Here is a 23567-nt window from a genome sequence, read left to right as displayed (position 1 = left end):
TACCTTTAACTAGTAACCCATTCATACATGTATAAGACCAAGTATACATCAGTTCAAGAATTTCCACAACACCACAGAGCCAGGACACCTGTTTCATGCCTCATCTAAAAGATGACACCCTATGCAGGGCAATGTCCCCTTTACTTACTGTATTGCAATGCCCCCTACAGACCCTGCAACACAACCACAAGCAGCATTTGATCTCCTATCCAGGAACTGGCCTTGCTTTGCTTCAGAGACAAGCCAGCTGTGGGATGCAGTGTTTCATGCTGCAGGCATTGTTTGTAAACAAGTTGTGTGATACTGTTCATCAGGATAACTGAAGCTGGGGCAGAAAGACACAGTGGTGTTTTTATATGTAAAAAATTGGTGGGGCACAAACCATTTCAAAATATAGGATACATACCATTGAAGCTACAAAACTCCCTCTTGCTACTGATGTGTATATTTAACACCAACAAAAAGCATGGCTCCACAAACGACCGAGCTGGTTGCTTCTACCAGGTGTTGTAGTACACATACTGGAGAGAGAGAGAGAGACCTTCTTGTGTAATTGCTCTCCTCTCTCACACACATGTAAAATTACCACTGTCACATTTACAAACCTAAATTAGGAATGCAACCAAACTCAGAACAAATGTGCCTACAGGGCCATACACGAACAGCAATGAGCTCAACACCACTGAAGGCCACAACAAAGCTGAAAGACAACTTTTTAGGGATACAGATCCATTCATGACAACCTTAATAGATAAGCATGGACACAATGACACTCGTCACCATCTATATCAATCGATCCAGCACAAAACTATGACCAATGCACGGACCAGCACCACAAAGGCAGGATGATAAAATATGCTTTCACTCACCAAGGCTGAGGGCTCACTTGAAGACAAAGGTGGCATGGCAGATCTTCCTCTGGGCAAACATTTGATGACTTTTTTTGGAATTAAGTCATGTAGCTGCTGAATCAGCTGGCTTTCGATGGACAACATGGCCAATGCGTTGATTCGTGGCTGTCCCGTGGTATTGCCAGGGAAGGTTTTTACCCACTTCAAGGTGGAAAAGTTCCTCTCTGACTCGGATATCATCATAGGTGATGTTATGATAATTTTCAGCAGAGTGACGGCCTCAGCAAAAGTCTCCTCTAGGTTGTTTTCATGGATAGATCATAACAGAGACATGGCCGTCTTACCAGTGTGAAGCTCAGTGTGGCGGTACAGAGTGGTCAGCTCAGACTTAATCCTTTGTTTTCTAGAGGCCATAGTTTCACCGCACAGTCAAGCGCAGATGTAGGGAATGACAGGACAAATTGTGGGAAGAGCGAGCTGTCAACCAGCTTGGCAGCGATCAGGTGGTCACTTCTTGAAAACCTCTGCTCCACCTGGGAGATGACTGTGTCGAATGCCTTCTTCATCACCGGCGCTGTTTTGGTTACTCATCGGGCCTGGCTCGTCTGTTCCATCGTGAACGGTGGCAGCCCATTCATCAGTTTGCTTCCGCATATTCTGGACATTCTCCTTGAAACGGGTGAGCGCACTGCTAATCCCACATGCATCGATGCTCTGTCTTTACAGAATGTTGTATAAACCCTTGCTGAACAAACTTGCTGCAAGCTCAGGTTCAGCTGGTGAGCATAGCAGTGAACAAACTGGCATGTCTCTTTCATAAGCGTCTGTACCCCTGGGACATTTCCACTCATTACACCCAGCTTCAGTGGTTCCAGCACACTCTTGATGCTATTAGAGGCGGAGTCCAGTTTTATGTTTGACTTCTATAAACTCTAAAAACCTCTCTGTCACTGTATTGTCAGGCAACATATATCGCAACACAACCACCATTTGTGATTTACAGGAGACATCAGTTGTCTCATCGCCCTGTATGGCAACAAATGATGTCTCTTCTACTTGCTTGGCTATTTCCTCCCTGTACACTTCACATATACAGTCTAACAGTTCATTTTGTACAGTGTTAGATGTCCCTTTGAAGATGGGCTGAGCGTCATAGTGCTTCTGAATATTCCAGGATTCAGGAAGTCCACTGACTGTCGTGCCCCCACAGTCCGGTTTCACATTTTCCACACAGTTTAATACGTCATGATCCGACTGAGAACGTACCGGTTTTCCTCCACCTGTTTGTTAGGCTGCTCAATGGAGCACCTGTATGCACTGTCAACTTGGGCTGCGACATTTACCCTTCCAATTAAGCCCAATTTCACAGCATTGTCCAGATGACTCCCGCTGCTCTCGTGTTTTGCAATCCTCTCAGAAAGATGTTTTAAATCTTTGTAACCCGTCCTCGACCAAGTACTATCTTCACCAAATAGCAGATATGGAAATCAGAAGAGTGCCTTTTTCTTCAAAAACCACTCCACGGTAAACCCGCGGTTACTTTTACCAGCAGTTTGAGTGATGACAATATCCCATGGCTGATGGGTACCAATCACTTTACTTCAAGTTTCTCCTCCAAATGAAGGGTTTCTAATTGGTGCTTGAGGATGAAATACACTTTATTCATTTTCTCAAGCTATCTGGTGTTTGTGAAGCTATCAAACAAGCAAAAACATTCTACCCTTCTCACTCTTCTTTCCAACTAATGTTGGCGCCAGACAGACAGATAGCCAATCAGGTCTGAAATACGAAATGACGCTGTAGTGGGGCTACCGGCTGTCAGCCCCACTTGCCATCAAATTTGTGTGATCTACATTGATCACACTAACATTCTGAGCATGGGTATTCATATTTTCACACATACAATGTACATTGCATTGTGAGAGAGGGGCTAGCCCCACATTTACGCTTAGTCTATGGCCTACTACTGCGAACTTGAATCGGCAAGACGTAGTCTGAAGCAGCAAGGCAGGGACGAATGAATATGAAATAAAATCCTAACACAAATGATATTCAATTTAGGAAGATGCTATATTCATAGATAATAAATTATAGGAAGTAATCTTCAAGAAATAAAAATAACAATTTTGTTGCAGTTCTTTCTGTTGACAACAGGTGGGGCTGTGTCCCACCTGCCCCTAATGACCAGTCTCCCCTGGAAAGACATGTCTCTGTTTGTGTCTAAGCCTGCCTTCATCTACTGGCATTTGTTTATTTGTGTGAAATGGTGTTGTAGTTGCTGTTATAAGCTTTGATTTGCCACTTGACACATGAATGATAGAAAGTGTTCTTGACATGCAAATGATTTATTTTCCAGTTGTAAAATACATTTGAGTGATGTTCCCATTTATATCGACAGATGTAAAGCTGTTGTATCACTGTGGTAATGATGAAGGTGACGATGAACAGTCCTATCTGTTCGAAGCAAAAGAAAAAATATGCATTTCCATCTTCACCCCTGCCTGCCTACTACTGGTTTACCTTTGAACTTATATCTAACCCCTTAACCTGACCCCTAACCCTAGTAAAACAAAATCGACATAAAAAGGAAACAGAAAGTAAATCAAAAAGGCTCCTACCAAAGTAACTACATTATTCAGAGAACAGAATTGGAAAAAAAGGCTAAATGTGGACATTAGTTATATTTTTTGCTTTTTAGTTGGCAAACAAAGTAACAGGGTAGACAGTTTCAGCATAATCAGCACTGAAAGGAATTGCTGCTGGTAATAGAATTAGAAAAAAGTTTTTATTCTGTGGCCACAGACAATTGCTCTCTCCTTATCCTTCCCGACTGATTCTTCTCAAGTTTAGCATTTTGCTAGTGCCCTTGTCACTACTAGTAGCCTGATGCGGTACCTGCAGCCCATTCAGGTTGCACAGGTAGTCCAGCTTCTCCAGAATGGCACATCCATACGTGCTGTCACAAGAAAGTTGGCTGTGTCAGTACAGTCTCAAGAGCATGGAGGCCGTAGAAGAACTGGACAGATCCGTAGAAGGGCATCAACCCAGAAGCAGGGCCAGTATCTGCTCCTTTGTGCGAGGAGGAACAGTAGGAGCACTGCCAGAGCCCTACAAAATGACCTAGAGTGGGGAAAACAAGTATTTGATACACTGCCGATTGTGCAGGTTTTCCTACTTACAAAGCCTGTAGAGGTCTGTCATTTTTATCAATCTAAAAAAATTATCCAGAAAATCACATTGTATGATTTTTAAATAATTAATTTGCATTTTATTGCATGACATAAGTATTTGATCACCTACCAGTCAGTAAGAATTCCAGCTCTCACAGACCTGTTAGTTTTTCTTTAAGAAGCCCTCCTGTTCTCCACTCATTACCTGTATTAACTGCACCTGTTTGAACTCGTTACCTGTATAAAAGACACCTGTCCACACACTCAATCAAACAGACTCCAACCTTCCAAAATGGCCAAGACCAGAGAGCTGTGTAAGGACATCAGGGATAAAATTGTAGACCTGCACAAGGCTGGGATGGGCTATAGGACAATAGGCAAGCAGCTTGGTGAGAAGGCAACAACTGTTGGCGCAATTATTAGAAAATGGAAGAAGTTCAAGATGACGGTCAATCTCCCTCAGTCTGGGGCTCCATGCAAGATTTCACCTCGTGGTGCATCAATGATCATGAGGAAGGTGAGGGATCAGCCCAGAACTACACGGGAGGACCTGGTCAATGACCTGAAGAGAGCTGGGACCACAGTCTCAAAGAAAACCATTAGTAACACAGTACGTCATCATGGATTAAAATCCTGCAGCACACGCAAGGTCCCCCTGCTCAAGCCAATGCATGTCCAGGCCCGTCTGAAGTTTGCCAATGACCATCTGGATGATCCAGAGGAGGAATGTGGTCTGATGAGACAAAAATAGAGCTTTTTGGTCTAAACTCCACTCGCCGTGTTTGGAGGAAGAAGAAGGATGAGTACAACCCCAAGAACATCATACCAACCGTGAAGCATGGAGGTGGAAACATCATTCTTTGGGGATGCTTTTCTGCAAAGGGGACAGGACGACTGCACCGTATTGAGGGGAGGATGGATGGGGCCGTGTATTGCGAGATCTTGGCCAACAACCTCCTTCCCTCAGTAAGAGCATTGAAGATGGGTCGTGGCTGGGTCTTCCAGCATGACAACAACCCAAAACACACAGCCAGGACAACTAAGGAGTGGTCAAAAACTACAGAAAACGTATGTTCTCTGTAATTGCAAACAAAGGTTTCTGTAACAAATATTAAGTTCTGCTTCTCTGATACTTATGTAATGCAATAAAAATCATACAAAGTGATTTTCTGGATTTTGGTTTTAGATTCCGTCACTCACAGTTGTACCTATGATCAAAATTACAGACTCCTACATGCTTTGTAAGTGGGAAAACCTGCAAAATCCTCAGTGTATCAAATACTTGTTCTCCCCACTGTATAGTGGGCTACTGGTGTGCATGTTCTTGACCGAACTGTCAGAAACAGACTCCATGGGGGTGGCATGAGGGCCAGATGTCTAGTGGGACACTGCGTGCACAATTATTAGGCAAATCGTATTCCTCAAGATTTATTTTATTGTTGAACAAACAATGCTCTCAGTCAATCCAAAATATCATTAAACCTCAAACCTGAATGTTTAACTAAGGAAAAATTTGTTCTGATCTTTCTCAGGGGAATACATTGTGTGCACAATAATTAGGCAACAATTAGTGAGCAGAATTATTAGGCAACTAAATTACAAAAATAATTTCTCCAACTCACTTGTTTATTCAACATTTTTAGAGTAAGTGCAGCAAATAAGTAACAGAAAATGAAAAATTAAATAACATTTCTGGCCTTTTAAAAATATTCAGTGACCGATATAGCCAACTTTCTTTTCAATAACAGCCATGAGCCTTCCATCCATGCAGTCTGTCAGTTTCTTGATCTGTTCACGATCAACTTTCGTTGAACCAACAATCACAGCCTCCCAAATGCTGTTCAAAGAGGTGTACTGTCTTCCCTGACAGTAAATCTCACATTTGAGAAGGGTCCACAATAGGATTTAAGTCAGATAAGGAAGGGGGCCAGGTCATTATTCAGGCATCTGTGAAGCCCTTGCTTGCTATCCAAGTAGTCGAGTACTTGAATACATGTGATGGGGCATTGTCCTGCATAAAGAACTTGGCCTTCTTAAATGTTGAGGACTTCTTCCTGGACCACTGCTTGAAGAACCTATCTTCCAGAAACTGGCAGTAGGTATGGGAGTTCAGTTTCAGTTCTTCAACTCGAAAAGATCCAACTACGTCATCCTTAATGATAGCAGCCCATACCAGTAACCCTCCTCCACCTTGCTGGCACCAAGTGATGCCGTGACCTTCAGTGATCCAGCCACGGGCCCAACCATCTGGTCCATCCAGAGTCCTATTTCATCTGTCCATAAAACATTTGAAAAATCTGCCTTCAGGTAATTTTTTGCCCAATCTACACACTTCAACATGTGAATCTTATTCAGTGGTGGTCTTCTTTCAGCATTCTTGACCTTGTCTCTGAGCACTTGACACCTTGTACTTCTGGACACTCCAGGTAGGTTGCAGTTCTGAAATATGGAGACGCTGGAGGATAATTGGTTCCTGGTAGCTTCACGTTTAATTCTTCTCAGGTCTTTTGCAGTTAATTTGCGTCTTTTCTTCTCCATGCATTTTTTGCACCCCAGATGACTATGCGCAACAAAACGTTTGAGTGTCCGGTGGTCACGCCTCAATAGTTTAGCCATTTCAAGAATGTTGCATCCGTCTCAAAGGCATTTTACAATTTACAATGACTTTTCAGTGTCAGTTAAATCTATTATTTGGCCAATTTTACCTGAGGCCATGAAGCTGCCTAATAATTATGTACACCCACACCTTCCCTCATTACACAAACACATATCACCTGAAAATGATTCAATTCAATGAGCATTCAAGTTTATATGGTTTGGAGTTGGAAAATGTTCATAGAACTAATAATATGATCAGAATACTCACTTGCCTAATAATTGTGCATGCAGTGAATAATGTACATGGATTTACAGTTGAACACAGTTACAGTATTTGTGTGGTGCTTCAGTGCTGAGGGATGAAGTCTTGAAAATGTGTGTTCACAGGGAGTGTTCTGTTGATCAGAAAGCTGGTGATACACTGGGAAAGTTTGTCTTAATTCTGTGATGATGGCGTTGATACCAAAGTTACACATATTGTTCTTACATAAGTCTTTAGGTTGTCAAGTTGTTGAAGAATGTAGTCGTTTCTGAGTGGAGCTCATGTTGATAGCATCGCCCATGTATCCGTTGGCTCAGTGGGCCAACAGCAGTGCTTTGAGGGAGGTGCTAATGGTATTGAGTTGGTAACGGATTAGACATTGAAATGAATATGGCTAGAGGTCTGTGGTCATTCAGAAAGGACAGCTATTTCTGGGGGATGGGAACAATGATGGATAATTCGAAACAGGCAAGAACAGTAGTCAATCTAGTGACACTGAATATGTCAGTGAAAGCAGGGAATAACAGAACAGCAATTTGCATCAGTCCATTTCAGCACTGAATGTTCAACAAGCGGGCTGATAGGCCATTTTCTGTCTAATCATAAAGATTAGATGAAGCATTACAGGGTCTAAGTTCCACAGTGGGGTATGCCCCTTTTTATATAGCAGTAAACAAGGTCCAGAATTGTATCATGACATGTTGGACATTTCTTTAGTTGATTCCATCTGGGAAGACACTGTTTAACACTTCTGTGACTAGGGAAAAGGAAAGGTCCAGCTTCCTGATTTGACCTAAATAAAATTGTTGAGGTGTGTGGAGTTGTTTATGTGCACCATTGGGGGCAATCAGGGTTAACAATTTTGACAGTATAAAAACATCCCTGCCCTATCCTGATTGCTCTGCTTAAGTGACAGTTAAGTGAGCATTTCCATTCTTAGAAAGCAGATTTTCATAGCACAGGGTTCTCTACGTGTGTGGAAAATCAGCACTGCAAACACTTTACTGTTAGACTGGGTGTGGCATTCTAAATAAGTTATTGTATTCAAATCACATGATCATGCTTCAAGTCCACTAAAAATTCAAGAAAGAAAGTAGACTCCAAAAAATGAAGAATTACTCAAATGCAGTTAATGTAATAGGACATTCAGAATGTATTTTATGTACACCGCCATTTGTTTTATTAACATTAGTTGTCGACAGATAGATGTCCTGTTTATTATTATTAAATAAATTACTTTCATTATAACCAGGTACCAAGTGAAGTGGCATTGGTAATTAAAATATTTCTTCAATGTCTGACTAACAAACAACATTTGAATTCAAACTGCTTGAGGTGTTTTTTCAGTTCTGCGTTGTGCAGAAAAACATCACAGTGGTTGCCATTACTAATACTGTAAAGCACAAATATAATCACAGATAAATGTTCAACCAAAACAAATACGATATATTGACGTCATTGTTTGATTATGCCAACAAAGAAAATGACTTGTCAGTTGGCTGGGCTTAAAAAGCAATCAACCTCAAATACAAATGTACAATACAATACAGAAGGACAAATATAGGATGTAATTTATTGTAAGTTATTTGCTAATGGTGTAACCACGCTTGTGGATATACTGTAATGATACAGCGGATCACAGGCCTGGATCCACTGGGGAGCAAAGGGGGGCATTGCCCCTCCAGACAATCTGTGCCCCCCCAGTTTTGTTTCCCCATAGATACGGCAAATGGTATATGAATTAGATATGCCCCCTCATTTATAAAAAATGCCCTTTCAGTCATCTCATCCTGGAGCCGGGCCTGATCTCACACCTCTATTGAGAATACAGATTTTGTAAAAGGCTGAAATCAAGACAAATTATGTCAGACACCTTTGCACATTAAATAATAACCTGTAACCAACAATATTTAAGTGAAACACAAAATAGATAATATCTTTGGAAAATAATAATAATTTTAAAAAATGCCAATGCCTTGGTTCTGTAAGTGTGCACACATGATAAATTATACTTTGTAGAAGCAACTTTGCTTGGATTATAGGAGTAGGCCTGTTTGGACAGGTCCCTGTTAACCTAGAACATCAGAATCATTCCACTTTCAAGCTCAGTCAAATTGTGTGGGATCTCCAGTGCATAGTCCATTTTAAGTCAGTCCAAATACTTTATACAGCATTGAGGTATGGGCTCTGATTGGGACATTATTCATTTCACTTTAACATTCTGGTAGAGGGCAACAGGGTTTTGTCAAAGATACTGTGAATTTTGGGGCTATTTATTGATCCATTTGCCCTGACCAGAGTCCATTTTCCTGCTGAAGAGAAACAGACCCATAGCAGGATGCCGCCACCACCACCATTTTTTATTATTTTGGTACGGTGTACCTACCAAAAGATAAAAACATTTCCCACATTTTCAGGGAATGTATACAAGATGGGATTCTAGTTTTTGTAACACTTTCCATCTTAACTCCCCACCCAACAGCTTTAACTTGTGGGGAATACGAACAATGTTTGTACTATGCAGAGTGCCCAGTTTCTGCCATAGATTCTTGCAGCTCCTTAATTTAGGGTTGTTGTTGGTCTCTAGGTAGCTTTCCTGATGAGCTTTCCCTTCTCATGTCATACATTTTGGACATTGGCTATGTCTAAAATACTAAAATATGCAACCTTACGGGAACAGTGGACTGTAGCTAGGGCTAATCAGAATCACTCAAATGTATGTCAGGTCATGCATTGTCAACTGTGGAATTTAATTTACACAGGTGTGTGCCTTTCTAAATCATGTTCAAGCATTTGATTCTACCACAGAAGGACTCCAATGAAGTGGTAGAAACATCTCAAAGATTATTAATAGAAATAATATACACGTCAGCTCAATTTCAAGTGTCACAGCAAAGCTGGATACTTACTTAAATGTAAAATGCAGATTTTTTATAAACTTGCAAACATTTCTAAAAACCTGTTTTTGCTTGGTCATTATGGGGAATTGTATGTAGATTGATGAAGAAAAAATAAAGGTAATCCATTTTAATCTAAGACTGTAGCGTAACCGGGTTGTGAATACTTTCTTAGACACCATACAGTATTTCAGCAGCCACCAACGTCTTTGAGTGACTCACGTAAACCTACACCATTGACACACCATGACGAAGAAACAAATCAAATAAAAATGACCTAGTTAGTAATATCATATCACAAATACAGATATTTCACAAGGACATGTAGCCTCATGTCATATGTCATGTCCAGTTCTATAGGCAGACAGGGTGTGGTACTCCTGATAACAGGTGCCATTGATTACCTACATGGTAAAGGCCCATACAGTTTGGTAAAAATGGGATAGGTCAGGATCTGATGAAGATTATGTAATGTTATAGCTAGGTGCACATTTTATGAATTATAATTAGAGAAATAGATTTTGTTGTTGATTATGACTACTTTATGATGTGAACTGTCCTTGATTGTGTCATACATCGTATGTAGGAGCCATATGTATATAAAATACGGAAGCACATTCCATTGTTATTGATGTTAACAAATGTTGCTAATTCAATGTATTGGTACTGAGCATGGCTCCATTGGTTTGGCCCATTAGCCCAAAATGTCATCGGCCCTAGCATCTACTCATTCAGTAGGAGGGTTGGATGCCTTTGGAGTAACAGTTTTTAACTGTGTGAATGTGTAAGTCTGTATTATTGTTTGAAACATATTTCTTTGTTTTATTTTCTCAAGCAAACAGTCAAACAAAGAATCTGGTGATGTGGTTTTTATTGGCACCAAGCTCATTGCTTCCCATAGACTCCAGTGGTAAGCGGTGTAACTATACTGCACAGTACAAATTACAAAGCTCAGCCATGTTTTATCAATTTCATCATTTATATTTACTGTAGGAAACATAACTTAGTATATATTATGGCAAAACCCACTGTAACCTACTCCCCACCGACAATGCCTCCATAACAAACTTTCTACATTGCTGATTTGCAGTAAAACATCATGCATTTTAACATCAACCATAACAATGCTGAACAGTAAAACTTGCTGTTAAATCCTACAAAAATAGCTGACCCACCCAGTCACACAATGTAGGAATAAACAGTATTATGTCATTATGGAATACTAATGTTGCATTCTACAAATCCACTGCTTTAAAACCTTAATAGGAATATTACCTAACCAAAGTAAGCATTCGTCCCTGTTAGGGGATTGTATCCAAGGGTGAGATTCCCACACTGTGGATTATGTTAATCAAGGTACGGGTGAGAAAAAAAGTTCTGTTTTGATATGACATAGTAATCACCCCCTTGGACTTTACCACATTTTCTTATGTAACAACATGAAATCAAAAGTCACTGATCAACACAAAAACAAATCCATAATGTCAATGTGAAAGAAAATCTGTAAATCATTCTAAATTAAAAACAAATATAAAAACAGAAAATATTGGATTGCCTAAGTCAGGGGTGTCAAACCGGTTCCACGGAGGGCCGAGTGTCTGCAGGTCTTTGGGTTTTCCTTTAAATTGGTTCCCAGGTCAGACCTGAACAACCAGGTGGGGGTAGAAATTAACCAATTAGTGAACTAATTAATCAATCAGGTACAAGGTGAGAGCGAAAACCTGCAGACACTCGGCCCTCCGTGGAACCGGTTTGACACCTGTGGCCTAAGTGTTCACCCCTTTACAATGACACACCTGAAAGAGCTGAGGTGCAACCAATTGTTTTTAGAAGTCATGATATTAGTTGGAATCCACCTTGGTGTTATCAAGGTTTTACATATGATTTCAGGTTAAATACACCGGTTCCTGGAAAGTTCCAAAGTTGGTTTGTATAATTCCTCACACTACTGTACATCATGAAGAAAAACGTACACTACCATTCAAAACCTTTGGGGTCACTTAGAAATGTCCTTGTTTTTGAAAGAAAAGCTATTTATTTGGTCCATAAAATTAACATCTAATTAATCAGAAATACAGTGTAGACATTGTTTATGTTGTAAATGACTATTGTAGCTGGAAACTGCAGATTCAAATAAAAATGGAATGCAATGATGAATGCAATTCATATTTAATATGTTTAATTGAAAATAGTACAAAGGCAACATATCAAATGTTGAAACGGAGACAAAGTATTGTTTGTGGAAAAACATGCCCATTTTGAATTTGATGCCAGCAACACATTTTAAACAAGTTGGGACAGGTGTATGTTTACCACTGTGTTACATCACCTCTTCTTTTAATAACAAAACTCTGTAAGTTTTTGGGAAGTGAGGAGACCAACTGCTTTAGTTCTGTAAGTGAAATGTATTCCCATTCTTGCTTGAAATTAGATTTCAGCTGCTCAACAGCAGATGGACAAGCCAGATGCATTTATATTTGTGAAACATGTTTACATATTTACAGATGTTTTTATTTAAAATAAATGTTTCCCATTTACAAATCTCATTTTTATTTGTGAGTTGTGATAAATATATTTTCAAGATATATTGAGACACATCTAACTCTCTACCCAAACTCTTTGCAATGTTATTTTTAAATTGTTGCACTATTTGCCTGTGCAGTACAGAGCGGTGAACTCTTCCCCTTCTGAGAGACTCATCCTCTCAGGCATGCTCTCTTTATACCCAATGTTACTGACCTGTTGCCAATAAACCTAATTAGTTGTGAGATGTTCTACCTGGTTTTAATTTTTACCATTACATACATTTTCCAGTTTTTTGTTGCCCTTGCCGCAGCTTTTTTTATTGTGCTGCTGGCATAAAATTCAAAGTTGGGCATATATTTTTCAAGAAACAATAACACTTCTCAGTTTCTACATTCAATATGTTGTCTTTGGACTATTTTCTATTGAATATAGAGTTTAAATGATTGGCACATCATTGCTATCTCTTTTTCTTTATATTTTACACAGCAAACCCATCATTTTTGGCAACAGGGTTGTACACAGTTGTACACAGGCACAGTCACTGGATCTCAACCCTATTGAGCTGTTGTGGGAACAGCTTGACTGTATGGTATGTAAGAAGTGCTTCAACTTGTTGGAGGGGCTTCAGGAAGCATGGGGTGAAATCCCTTCCAATTACCTCAATAAATTGACAACTAGAATGCCTAAGGTCTGCAAGGCTGTAATTGCTGCAAATGGAGGATTCTCTGACAAAAGAATAGATGGTAGGACACTATTATTTAAATTAAAAATTATCTCTGACCTTGTCGAAGACTATATTTCCTATTTATTTTTCTATATTTCCTATTCAAACAGATTTAATTCAAGGACATTTCTTAGCAACCCCAAACCATTGAATGGTAGTGTACTGTTCATTCAAATCAAATCAGGAATAAGGTTCTTCAGAAACCCCAGTCAGGGGTAGGATATAAGAACATTTAAGGCATTGAATTCAATAACCCCTGTAGTACAATTCCATTATAAAGGAACGGATAGAATATGGCAAAACTGCCATTCTGTCTATAACAGGCTGTCAAAGTATCTGGTTGAGAAGGACACTAGTCAGGAGTTAACCAAGAGTTAGTCTTCCACGGCTGAGCTGGAATATGCACACTAGGCAAAATGCAAAAATACCCAGGGAGCTAACACCAAACATTGTCCATCATGAAGCGATGTATTTCTATTGTGAAGAGTGGTGAGAGTAGCATCATGATATGGGGAGGCTATTCCGTATCAGGACCTAGAGGGAATAATTGATATAGAAAAGTACAGAGAAATTCTGGAATGAAATACAAGAGACCTGGGATTTCAGAGCTGCTCTGGGGTGGGTTAATGAAAGGACGGACCTCAATCCAATTGAGAATGTGGCAAGTCTTTATTTCATTCCAACTTGAGGGAGCTTGAGCAATTTTGCAAAAAATGCTGTGTCCAGGTGTGCAAAGCTGGTAGAGACTTATCCAATTAAACTTGTGGCTGTAACTGCGGCCAAATATGGACTAAAACAAGTAAATACTTATGCAATCAGTTACTTTCTGTTTTGAATTTGTAATTCCTTTAGAACAATTTGTAGATTACTTTATTTTTACATTTGTAAAAAAAAATTGCGTTGATTAGTACCAAAAACTCTTAATTCAATCCATTTTGATTTCATGTTATAGCAACGTGGGAAGGTGTTAGCTGGGTAAAGACATTCATGAGACACTGTACAAACACATTTACCACTTCATATATATATATGCAAACGTAGTCTTTAAAAAAACATTGAATGCCCAGAAGCAATAAATATTGTATATCAATAGTTGAAAAGACATTCTGAGTACAGTAACACTGTTTGATATTTTAGGAAAATAATTAAGAGAAGTAATATTTTATTACTTTTTAACCTTTAATCAACTAGGGAAGTTCTACACATTGTTATTAATAATTCATGATTTCACATTTTGAAATGAGCATAAAACAATGTGTATGCATTGCCATCTTGTGGCTTAAAAAGGCACAAACAAAGGACAATTAACATGAAAGCATTTACAGTGTATATCTACTTTGCTCATCACATTTCATCACTAACAACCTGGCAATAAAAACTGTTCCTACACACAAGACCATGGACAGCTCATGCAAAGCCTTCAAACAACCAAATAAAAAAAGGTGTCGCTGTTAAAATCGACCCAATTATTAAGCAATCTGTCCCTGTCTTCAAGATGACAGCTTACCTTAAGTAACCTTCACTGGTTAAGGCAAACTCCACAACGGGATTTCATCCTCCACTAAGACACCTTCATCACAAGGTTAGAACGGACACGGTAGAGAGGGAAACATCCCATACTCACAGCCACTCGCACATCGGTGCTCCATCCCCCCCAAAGAACACTTGGGAGTGTCTGTAAGAGAGTTCATTCTCTACGGACTCGGGCCAGACATTCATGTCTAGTGGAGACCGCTAACACCGGGTCCCCTGACCCTCCAGGTTCTTGAGCCAAAGCTGCAGGGCGTATTTAGTTCCAGTGCTGACCCGCTCCACGTCCTCTCCGTTAGTCGGCGCCCGATTACACAAAACAGAAAACGGCAGAACGGATTCACTGAGTCCACCTTCTGCGGAGACCTCTAACACACTGGAGAACCAACACCAGAGAAATCAAATTGCAACATGTTAAAGACCCAGTCGGGGAACAACATTCATGTTTTTCTCACTACCCGACACTGTAGTTTTAGATTTATTAGGGCCAACCAGGGGGTATATAGGTTGGTGTAAATTCATATTTACAAATGAGGTACATGATGACACTGGTTACATAGACATGTTTGGGATTGACTATAACTTTATTTCTCTATTTGACATTCAACGTTTTTCAGTGGAAAACTACAAACAGAGAAACTTGAAAAACAAGTGTTTTTACTGGCTAAAAACATGGAGCCAATGTTATTGAGTCGAGTTTGCCGAGCACAGTAAGAAAACCTGATTTTATTACAGACGCTGTGTAAAATTCTAATAAAACCAGACTGCAATGACGTGCAAATCATTCTTATCCCTATATTGAATTGAAAATATTACAAAGACAACATATCAAATGCTGAAACTGAGAAATGTTATTGTTTTTGGAAAAATACGTTTTGGAACTGAGAAGTCCAAGTGCAGTAGTTATGAAAGTGAAATGTACACAGTTCAAAAACATAACGAGAACACTTAAATCATACATCAGGTCTCAAACAAAATATATTAAAGATCAAAATCTTTGCTGTACATTGTGTAATTTGTTGAGAAATAAAATGACATAACAATGGTCAATGGAAACCAAAATCACCAACTGATTGAAGGCTGGATTCAAACTCACATTGAAATTAAAGTAAACAATTAAAAGCACAGTCCGTTCCAACTTGCGTGAATTTCATTACAGCAACTCATAAAGTGACTCAGTAGTGTGTGGCCCCCACATACCTATATGTACTCCCGACAATGTCTGGGCATGCTCCTGAAGAGACAGCAGATGGTGTCCTGTGGGATCTCCTCCCAGACCTGGATCAGGGCATCTGTGAGCTCCTGGACAGTCTGTGGCGCTACTTGGCGGCAGCGGATACACTGATACATAATGACATACTACGTCCCAGAGGTTCTCAATTGCATTCAGGTCTGGGGAACGTGAGGGCCAGTCAATGGCATCAGTGCCTTTGTCATCCAGGAACTGCCTACACACTCTGGCCACATGAGGCTGGGCATTGTCCTGTACCAGGAGGAACCCAGGGCCCACTGCACCAGCATACGGTCTGATGATGGGTCTGAGGATTTCATCCTGGGAACATAACAGCAGTTAAGGTACCGTTGGCTAGCACATGGAGGTCTGTGTGACCCTCCAAATTGTGGAAGATGGAAAATGTTCGCAATTTATTTATGAAACTGCTCAGTCATTTGTATAACAGTTGATTATTTCAAGTTTAATTTTGTGGATCCACGGGAACAATCGTCAAAACAAGCCAGAGACCAACAGAGTACTGTCCTGAGAATTGCTCAGAGTATAAGTTCAAGCTTATACTCTGTTCCAGAATATAAAAGTGACAGAATTATTATCTGCAGTGTACATATAAAGAACCGTTGCAAGGTTGCACACCAATGGCTCCAGGAGGCACATAAAACCATAGAATGTCGGTTGCTCAGACAACCCGGTCAAAGGCTGATGTATATCAACCCGGACAGTTACTAAATCGGGGCCTTTGGTTAACTTGGCTCCCCAAAATAAGGCACTAGAGTCCTGTTCATCTGTAGAATATAAAGAACAGGAGCCCCCCCTGCTGCTATTAAGACATAGCCCCAGAAGGGAAACTTCTATGCCGCATTTCCACTAGTGCATTACCCCAGTACCAGGGCTACACCGGTGATTTATGCTTAACTCCCACGACTGGCTCCTCCACCTACACTTGTGACACTGCAACTGTAAGCCAGTGTATTCATTATTTAGTTGAATAAGTATTCTTTCAAAACCATCCACCTCTAATGGAAGGATTTGGCAGAATTCTGAGAGAATGTTGTGTAGTTATAGGTTCTGCAGGCTACGTCTTGGTCTCAGCACTCCGTTTTTCTATTGAGTCAATGGCATTTTCACAGCACGTAACGCTTCAAGCCGCAAACACCGCCCAAAGTCCGGGGTTTGGCCCCAAGTGAGAGCTGGGCTACTTGGCCACGGGGCTGGGCTGTGAGCTAAGGTCCCACTAGAGGACGTCAGGCCCTCATGGAGTCTGTTCTGACCATTTGGTCGGAAACATGCACACTTGTCTCCTCCATGCTTTTGAGACTGTACTGGGAGACATAGCAAACCTTCTTGTGACAGCACGTATGGATGTGCCATCCTGGAGGAGCTGGACTACCTGTACAATGGGCTGCAGGTAATGCCTCATGCTACCAGTAGTGACAAAGACACTAGCAATTCAAAACTAGAGAAGAATCAGAAGAATTCAGTGCACTTGTCACTTTCATTTGCACCAAAACTTGTGACCTTGATTTACAATCACTTTTGCTTCCTAACTGGACAGATTGATATCCCTGAAGTTTAATTGACTTGGTGCTATACTGTGATTTATTCAAAACTAGAGAAGAATCAGTCAGGAGAGAGCAACTGTCTGTGGCCACCACCTGCAAAACCATTCCCTTTTTGGGGGTTGTCTTGCTGTTGCCTCTTCAGTGCACTTGTCACTTTCATTTGCACCAAAACTTGTGACCTTGATTTACAATCACTTTTGCTTCCTAACTGGACAGATTGATATCCCTGAAGTTTAATTGACTTGGTGCTATACTGTGATTTATTTGAGCAGTGTATTCTCATTCTTGGTTAATACAGGATGGCAGCAGCTCAACAGTTTGGTGTCTCCTTTGTCGTATCTTCCGTTTCATAATGCGCAAAATGACTCTTTTACGATGGAGCCAAGCTGTTCTAATGTGCAGAATGTGGTTTAGCAGTGTCTTGCTGAAATAAACAAGGCATTCCCTGAAAAGGCGTTGTCTAGATGGCAGCATATGTTGCTCCAAAACCCGGGGGCGTGAAGGTAACCGGAAGGCTTGATACTGTCCACCCTTGCTGTCTTGCCAGGTGGGCTCTCATCGTCACTGGGATGCCCTTCCTTCAATGCCTTTCGGGGGAATAGTCACTGGCTTGTTGTTGTCCCTCTATTGCGCACTTGTGCAATTGGGCTGTACTCTGCTGGCAATACCCGGCCCTCATTCAGGGTGGTGGCGGTTGGTGGGTGTCCCTTTGGTTGATGCCTGGCAATGTGGGTGGATTGATTTCCTGCCTGTTGGGCCCTGTCCGGGGCCTCCCCCGGGTAGAGCCACAGTGTCGCCGGACCCCCCCGTCTCAGTTCCAAGGTCTTATGCTGCTATATTATTGTGCTGGGGGATTGGGTCAGTTCTCCTTTCCCACTATAAATCGTTGTTGATATGAAGAATGCATTTTCTGAATTTTCCCAGTCTCCTCCCGTTTTAAACTATTGAGGACATGAGGTCCTGGTTCACACCAGTAGGTGATCAAATACTTATGTCATGCAATAAAATGCAAATGAATTATTTAAAAATCATACAATGTGATTTTCTGGAATTTTTTTTAGATTGCGTCTCTCAGTTGAAGTGTACCTATGATAAAAATGACAGACCTCTACATGCTTTGTAAGTAGGAAAACCTGCAAAATCGGCAGTGTATCAAATACTTGTTCTCCCCACTCTATATGGTTTCTTCTTGCATGGTAGAGTTTTAACTTGCATTTGTGGATGCAGCAACATACTGTGTTCACAGACAATGATTTTTGGAAGTGTTCCTGAGCCCATACAGCGATTTCCATTACAGAATTGTCTCTGTTTTTAATGCAGAGCTGTCGGAGGGCCCGAAGATCACAGCCATCCATTATTGGTTTTCAGCCTTGTCCCTGGCATACAGAGATTTCTCCAGACCCATCCTCTCTGGAATTCTCTTTTAATACCCAATCATGTTACTGACCTGTTGCAAATTGACCTAATTTCTTCTGTGATATTACACCATGTTTAGTTTTTAGCATTACACAACTTCTCCAGTCTTTTGTTGCCTCTGTTCCATCCTTTTTTAAACTTGTTGCTGGCATCAAATTCAAAGTGGGAATATATTTTACAAGAAACAATAAAATGCCTCAGTTTCAACATTTGATATATTGTCTTTGTACTATTTTCTATTGAACATAAGGTTTAGATTATTTGCACATCATTGCATTGGAGCCCCCTGTCTCTGACCCAAAATGTTACACTGCTATATTATTGTGCCGGGGGAGTAGGGTCAGTTCGCCTTCTCCATTGTAAATCCTTGTCCCTGTCCAAACTGTCCCTGTCCAAAGTCCTCCTGGTTGTGCTGCCGTTCAAGAAGATACTTGACGATTCCAGCTGCCACTCTGCTGACCCCTCCCTCCTGGGTTGTCCCTGTCCGTCTGGTCATGCTTCTGACCTGGATTAGGTTTAATAGACTCTGGACTCAGCCCACATGCATTTATTAATTATTACAACTTGTACTCTTACAGTGTTCACCCAGCACAGCCAGAACAGGAGTTTTAACTAGCCACTGTGCTACAAAACTGTTGTTGCTTGCTCCTTGGGATTTCAGGCTGGGTGTTTTGTAAAAGCACTTTGTGACAACTGCTGATTTAAAAAGGGCTTTATAAATACATTTGATTGATTGATTGGGTTTTTATTTACATTTTACGCATCGTCCCACATTTTTGGGAAACGGGGTTGTATCTTTCGACACTGTACATTGTTAAAAAAGTGGGTGTATGAGCTGTTACTGTACAAGAAAAAAACATGTGCAACGGGCTCTAGACCATCCTATCAGGGGAGCTAAAAATCTTCAAAATGGTTCCAGAACAGCCACACCATCAGACTGATAATTTCAAGGGCCATAGGAGTCTCACTGATATATTATTAAAACTATATTTTCTGTAGAACATAAATTGATCACTTAAAAAACAGAATTATAAACACTGCATGAGGTAGCCCAATGCTCTTTTACCAAAACCTCTCCTATCTTTCCCTGCTGTCAATAAATAAAAGACAAAGACAACTGAAGATATATATTAAAAACATACAATAAAAAAATACTGCATGGGGAGAAAGCATGCAATCTTTATGTAAAAAGGAAATCAGCCAAGTAGAATTTCTCACAGTGGTCAATGGTAACTAATCTCTTATTTTGATGTCTGTTAATGTTTTGAGTACATTCTATTGTTAGGTGATGGCAAAGTGGAAGTGATTATCATATACCTTATAGTAGGAGGCAGGCCTTCCAGCTGTGTCCCAGAATCTTCTTCTCCATCTACGGCCGACACGATGGCCTTGACCAGCGAGGCATCCACCCACAGACAGCCACTGACTTCAGCTAACTCTGGGTGTAGAGAGGCCTAGGAGAAAGAAAGTGTTTTGAGTCCAAGAAGTAAGGCTCAACTATAAAAATATTAGTCAGCGAAGAGTCTCACGACCAAACAACCAACCATTTGACTAATTGGGTTAGCTGCACTGAGAACCATTCTCTTTGATGTGTCTTTGTGTGTCTATTTGATTTTTACTAACAAACAAGAAGGTAGGCCAGGAAAGGTAGGCACCTGGAGCTGCTGGTGCGTGAGGGAGGTGTTCAGGAGCATGTAGGTGACTACATGGTGCCTTTGTGGCATCCCTCGTGTCAGCATGGGTGGGAAAACTGACTGTGAAGAGACAAACAGAATAAACACTTGAGACAACATTAGTAGAAATGGCTGCCAGACAAATCAGAATCTGTATGTGTGAAAACCAGAGGCCATCAGGCATCTTTCAATGCATTTACATAAAACAGTGATTAAACAAACTAAGTTCAGGGCCTAGAAGTGGTGTGCCACATAGAAGGACATTGGTTCCCAACCTCCCAGAGCCCCAGCAGTTGAGCTGAGACATCTCCAGGGTCTAATCTCAGTCCTGTCTCCTCCCTCAGTTCCCTCAGCCCTGCATCCAAGAGCTGAAAAAAGCAAGACATAAGGCAAACACATGGGCCAAGCAGGATTAGGCTGAAAGGAAACACACTCAAGACACTAGCAGTGGAAGAAAAAAAACATGTTCAGCTCATTCATCAAATCAAGCTTTACTATTATAGCAAGTTGAAACATTACCCGCTCATCCAGTTCCACATGGCCACCTGAAAAGAAAAATAAGCACAACACTAAGGTTAACTATCTTCTCAAGGTTTCTTTATATGGCATTCCTTATCATTATTGAAAGGTTGCTGGTGCTCCAAAAACAGTATTTAATTTCCCATCCACAAAAGTGAATTTCCCTCCTAGAAAATCCAATTGGAAGATTCCCAGAATCAAAAGGAAATAATTAGGAAATCAGTATCCTCCAAACAGGATTTCTGGGACATTTGGGGTTTTGGGGAAAGATACCAGATTTATGCAACAACACTTAGCAGAATTATTTCATACCTGGTGGAACCCAGACATTGGGAAAAATGCGGAGATTGGACGCCCGTCGTGTTAACAACACCTTCTGATTGGCTGATTGTAAAAGGATAGCAACACCAACATCCACTCCACGGCTCTGAACGTCCAATGGGATCTCAGCTGCCTCTGCGACAGACAGGTACTTGAAGGGGCAAAAGGATGCCCTCTAAGAAAACAAAATATTTGTTTTTGTCAGTGAACAAAAAAAAAATTCTATGAGTTACACAAAGCCACATCAAATACTACAATAACTACAGTAAACATGAAGATGTAACACCATGCTTTGCATACTTGCACAAATTGCAGATTTGATGCAAGTGGTTTAGTTATGAAATGGTGTTGTACAACCCCCAAGCCAAATTTCAGACTAGCCAATCAGCATGATGAAGTAGCTTGAATTCTGGATCTCTATAGAAAGGTACCTCAAACACACAATATTTGTAAAAATCAAGCCAATGACGTTCGAGACATTTCAAGGTGTAAACGTATTTAGCAAATAAAAAGTACTTCTGATTCTCATGTATTGAGTAAGCTTGAGCTTACCTTTAGGGGAATTCCTCTCCCCTTCTCGCAATCACACAGGATAAAACGATTGTTCTCCAAAGAACACTTAACCTCCACCTCATCATCAAGAGTCTCTGTAAAATACCCTGTTATGCTCTAAAACACAACGAATAGTTTCAGATACAATTCAAATACAGTGCTATTTTAGCATATGGGTATTCTATTTTTTATTCTAATCTCTATTTACAGATAAAGACCTAATTCAACAAATGACACTTCCAAACCATACAAATGAACAGAAATGCAATTTCCATGTGTGGAAAATATTTAAATATTTCACCCGTCAGGGGCCCAACTAAGGCCATTACCAATACGTAAAACTGTACAATAACGTATTAGTTCAGTCGAAGTTAAAAGTCCACGTGACATTTACTTGCATACAGTAACAACAAACATTACGTAGCATAGGCACAACCGACCTGCACAAAACGGGCACATTGCGGGGCGACATTATTCTTCGATAGATGAACCAGTATTTTCTTGACCTTATCCATTGTGGTAATTCTCCTTATTGATAAGTTAATGCAGCCGACACATTTAACGTTAGCTAGCTGATGTAACTACTAAACAATGTATACGAAAATCCAGCCAGCGATTATAATTCGGATTGCAATAACAATAGCAGTGCAGTTTTGCTAATATTACTACACATTTGTTAAAACGATAATACGACTACTAAAGCATGCCATGACATGCCACTGCATTTTAAGGAATTTCAGCCAAGCTAGCTTTAGCAAACTGTTATAATCATTAAGCAGTATTTTCTAAATGGCTAGCAAGCTAGTAGTTACCGCAGTTAACTGTCCTATTAACAAAAACATGAAAACGGTTTCTGCCTTTGTTAGCTATCTTAGTGGATCATGCATAAACGAAAATCCTGTTCTGCCCACTGATCTAGTTTAGGTGGGTGGATAGCTGGCTGACTACTACATAAGTAACACCTATGCTTGTGTTGGTGTCCGAGCAGTTAACACTGAACATTAGCATAGTGCAACATGAGTGGAGTCGGCTGTTTCCCTTCAAAATAAAAGCATTACAGTAAAATATGTTACATAAAATCGGATACAAATAGAGCAATACTGGAAAATACGGACTTGATAACGTTAACATTTTTTGCCACATAATTTAAAATGACATACAAAAATGTATTAATTTATTCATGTAGGTTTTTATCATACAGGAAAACAGAGTGCAGAGCCCTTATCCAGAACACTAATCAGTTGCGTTTCTAGAAAATGTTACATGGGGTGGCAAGTTGAAATTCAAGAGTGGCATATCATTCTATTGTTGATTATGCCCACTTTATTTATACAAATCCAGCTACTGAAAATGGACAATGTAATGTCTTGCTAACAAATATCAAACATGAACTACACTTTATGATTATGTGTTCAAAGTTTCTCTGCGTGTTTTGTGTTCAAAATCTCTGAGTGTTGTGAGTTCCCTAAGTATTATATATGCAATTTACAAATTGAGGGGAAAAATGCAGTATTTTACTTGGACACATTGTTTATATTATTCTGCCAAGTGCAGAAGCATAAATCAATGCATCCTGAAAATGAACGCTTCATATTGCTTCAAATAATACACAAACACTAAATATAGGCTACTGAGGTTATAGAGTGGTAATTTAATATACTAAAACAATTTAAATACAATTTAAACTGCCACCTTAACGTTGTGGAGGGGTTTGAGTACCCGAGTGACCTTAGGA

At 40.2% G+C, this 23567-nt stretch overlaps 1 protein-coding gene across 2 annotated transcripts; it reads right to left on the bottom strand.

The window, feature by feature from the left end:
• Positions 1-13675: 13675 nt before the first annotated feature.
• Positions 13676-22833, bottom strand: nudt17 (nudix (nucleoside diphosphate linked moiety X)-type motif 17). 2 transcript variants are annotated; one of them, XM_010901250.4, is made up of 8 exons: positions 22273-22833; positions 21833-21949; positions 21272-21455; positions 20960-20985; positions 20716-20808; positions 20423-20521; positions 20085-20221; positions 13676-14934 (listed from the first exon to the last, which is right to left on the bottom strand). In XM_010901250.4, the coding sequence occupies exons 1-8, from the start codon at positions 22345-22347 to the stop codon at positions 14763-14765; spliced, it is 903 nt and encodes a 300-aa protein (XP_010899552.1). In that variant the 5' UTR covers positions 22348-22833; the 3' UTR covers positions 13676-14762. The 2 variants fall into 2 exon arrangements, with proteins under 2 accessions (XP_010899552.1, XP_010899553.1); XM_010901251.4 differs by lacking the exon at positions 13676-14934 and adding an exon at positions 18978-19272.
• Between the last annotated feature and the right edge of the window lie 734 nt (positions 22834-23567).

Source organism: Esox lucius, chromosome 20 (assembly GCF_011004845.1).
Source record: "Esox lucius isolate fEsoLuc1 chromosome 20, fEsoLuc1.pri, whole genome shotgun sequence".
NCBI lineage: Eukaryota > Metazoa > Chordata > Actinopteri > Esociformes > Esocidae > Esox > Esox lucius.
Note: the sequence above shows the minus strand (reverse complement) of the source record. Positions and strands in the feature narration are given on the sequence as shown.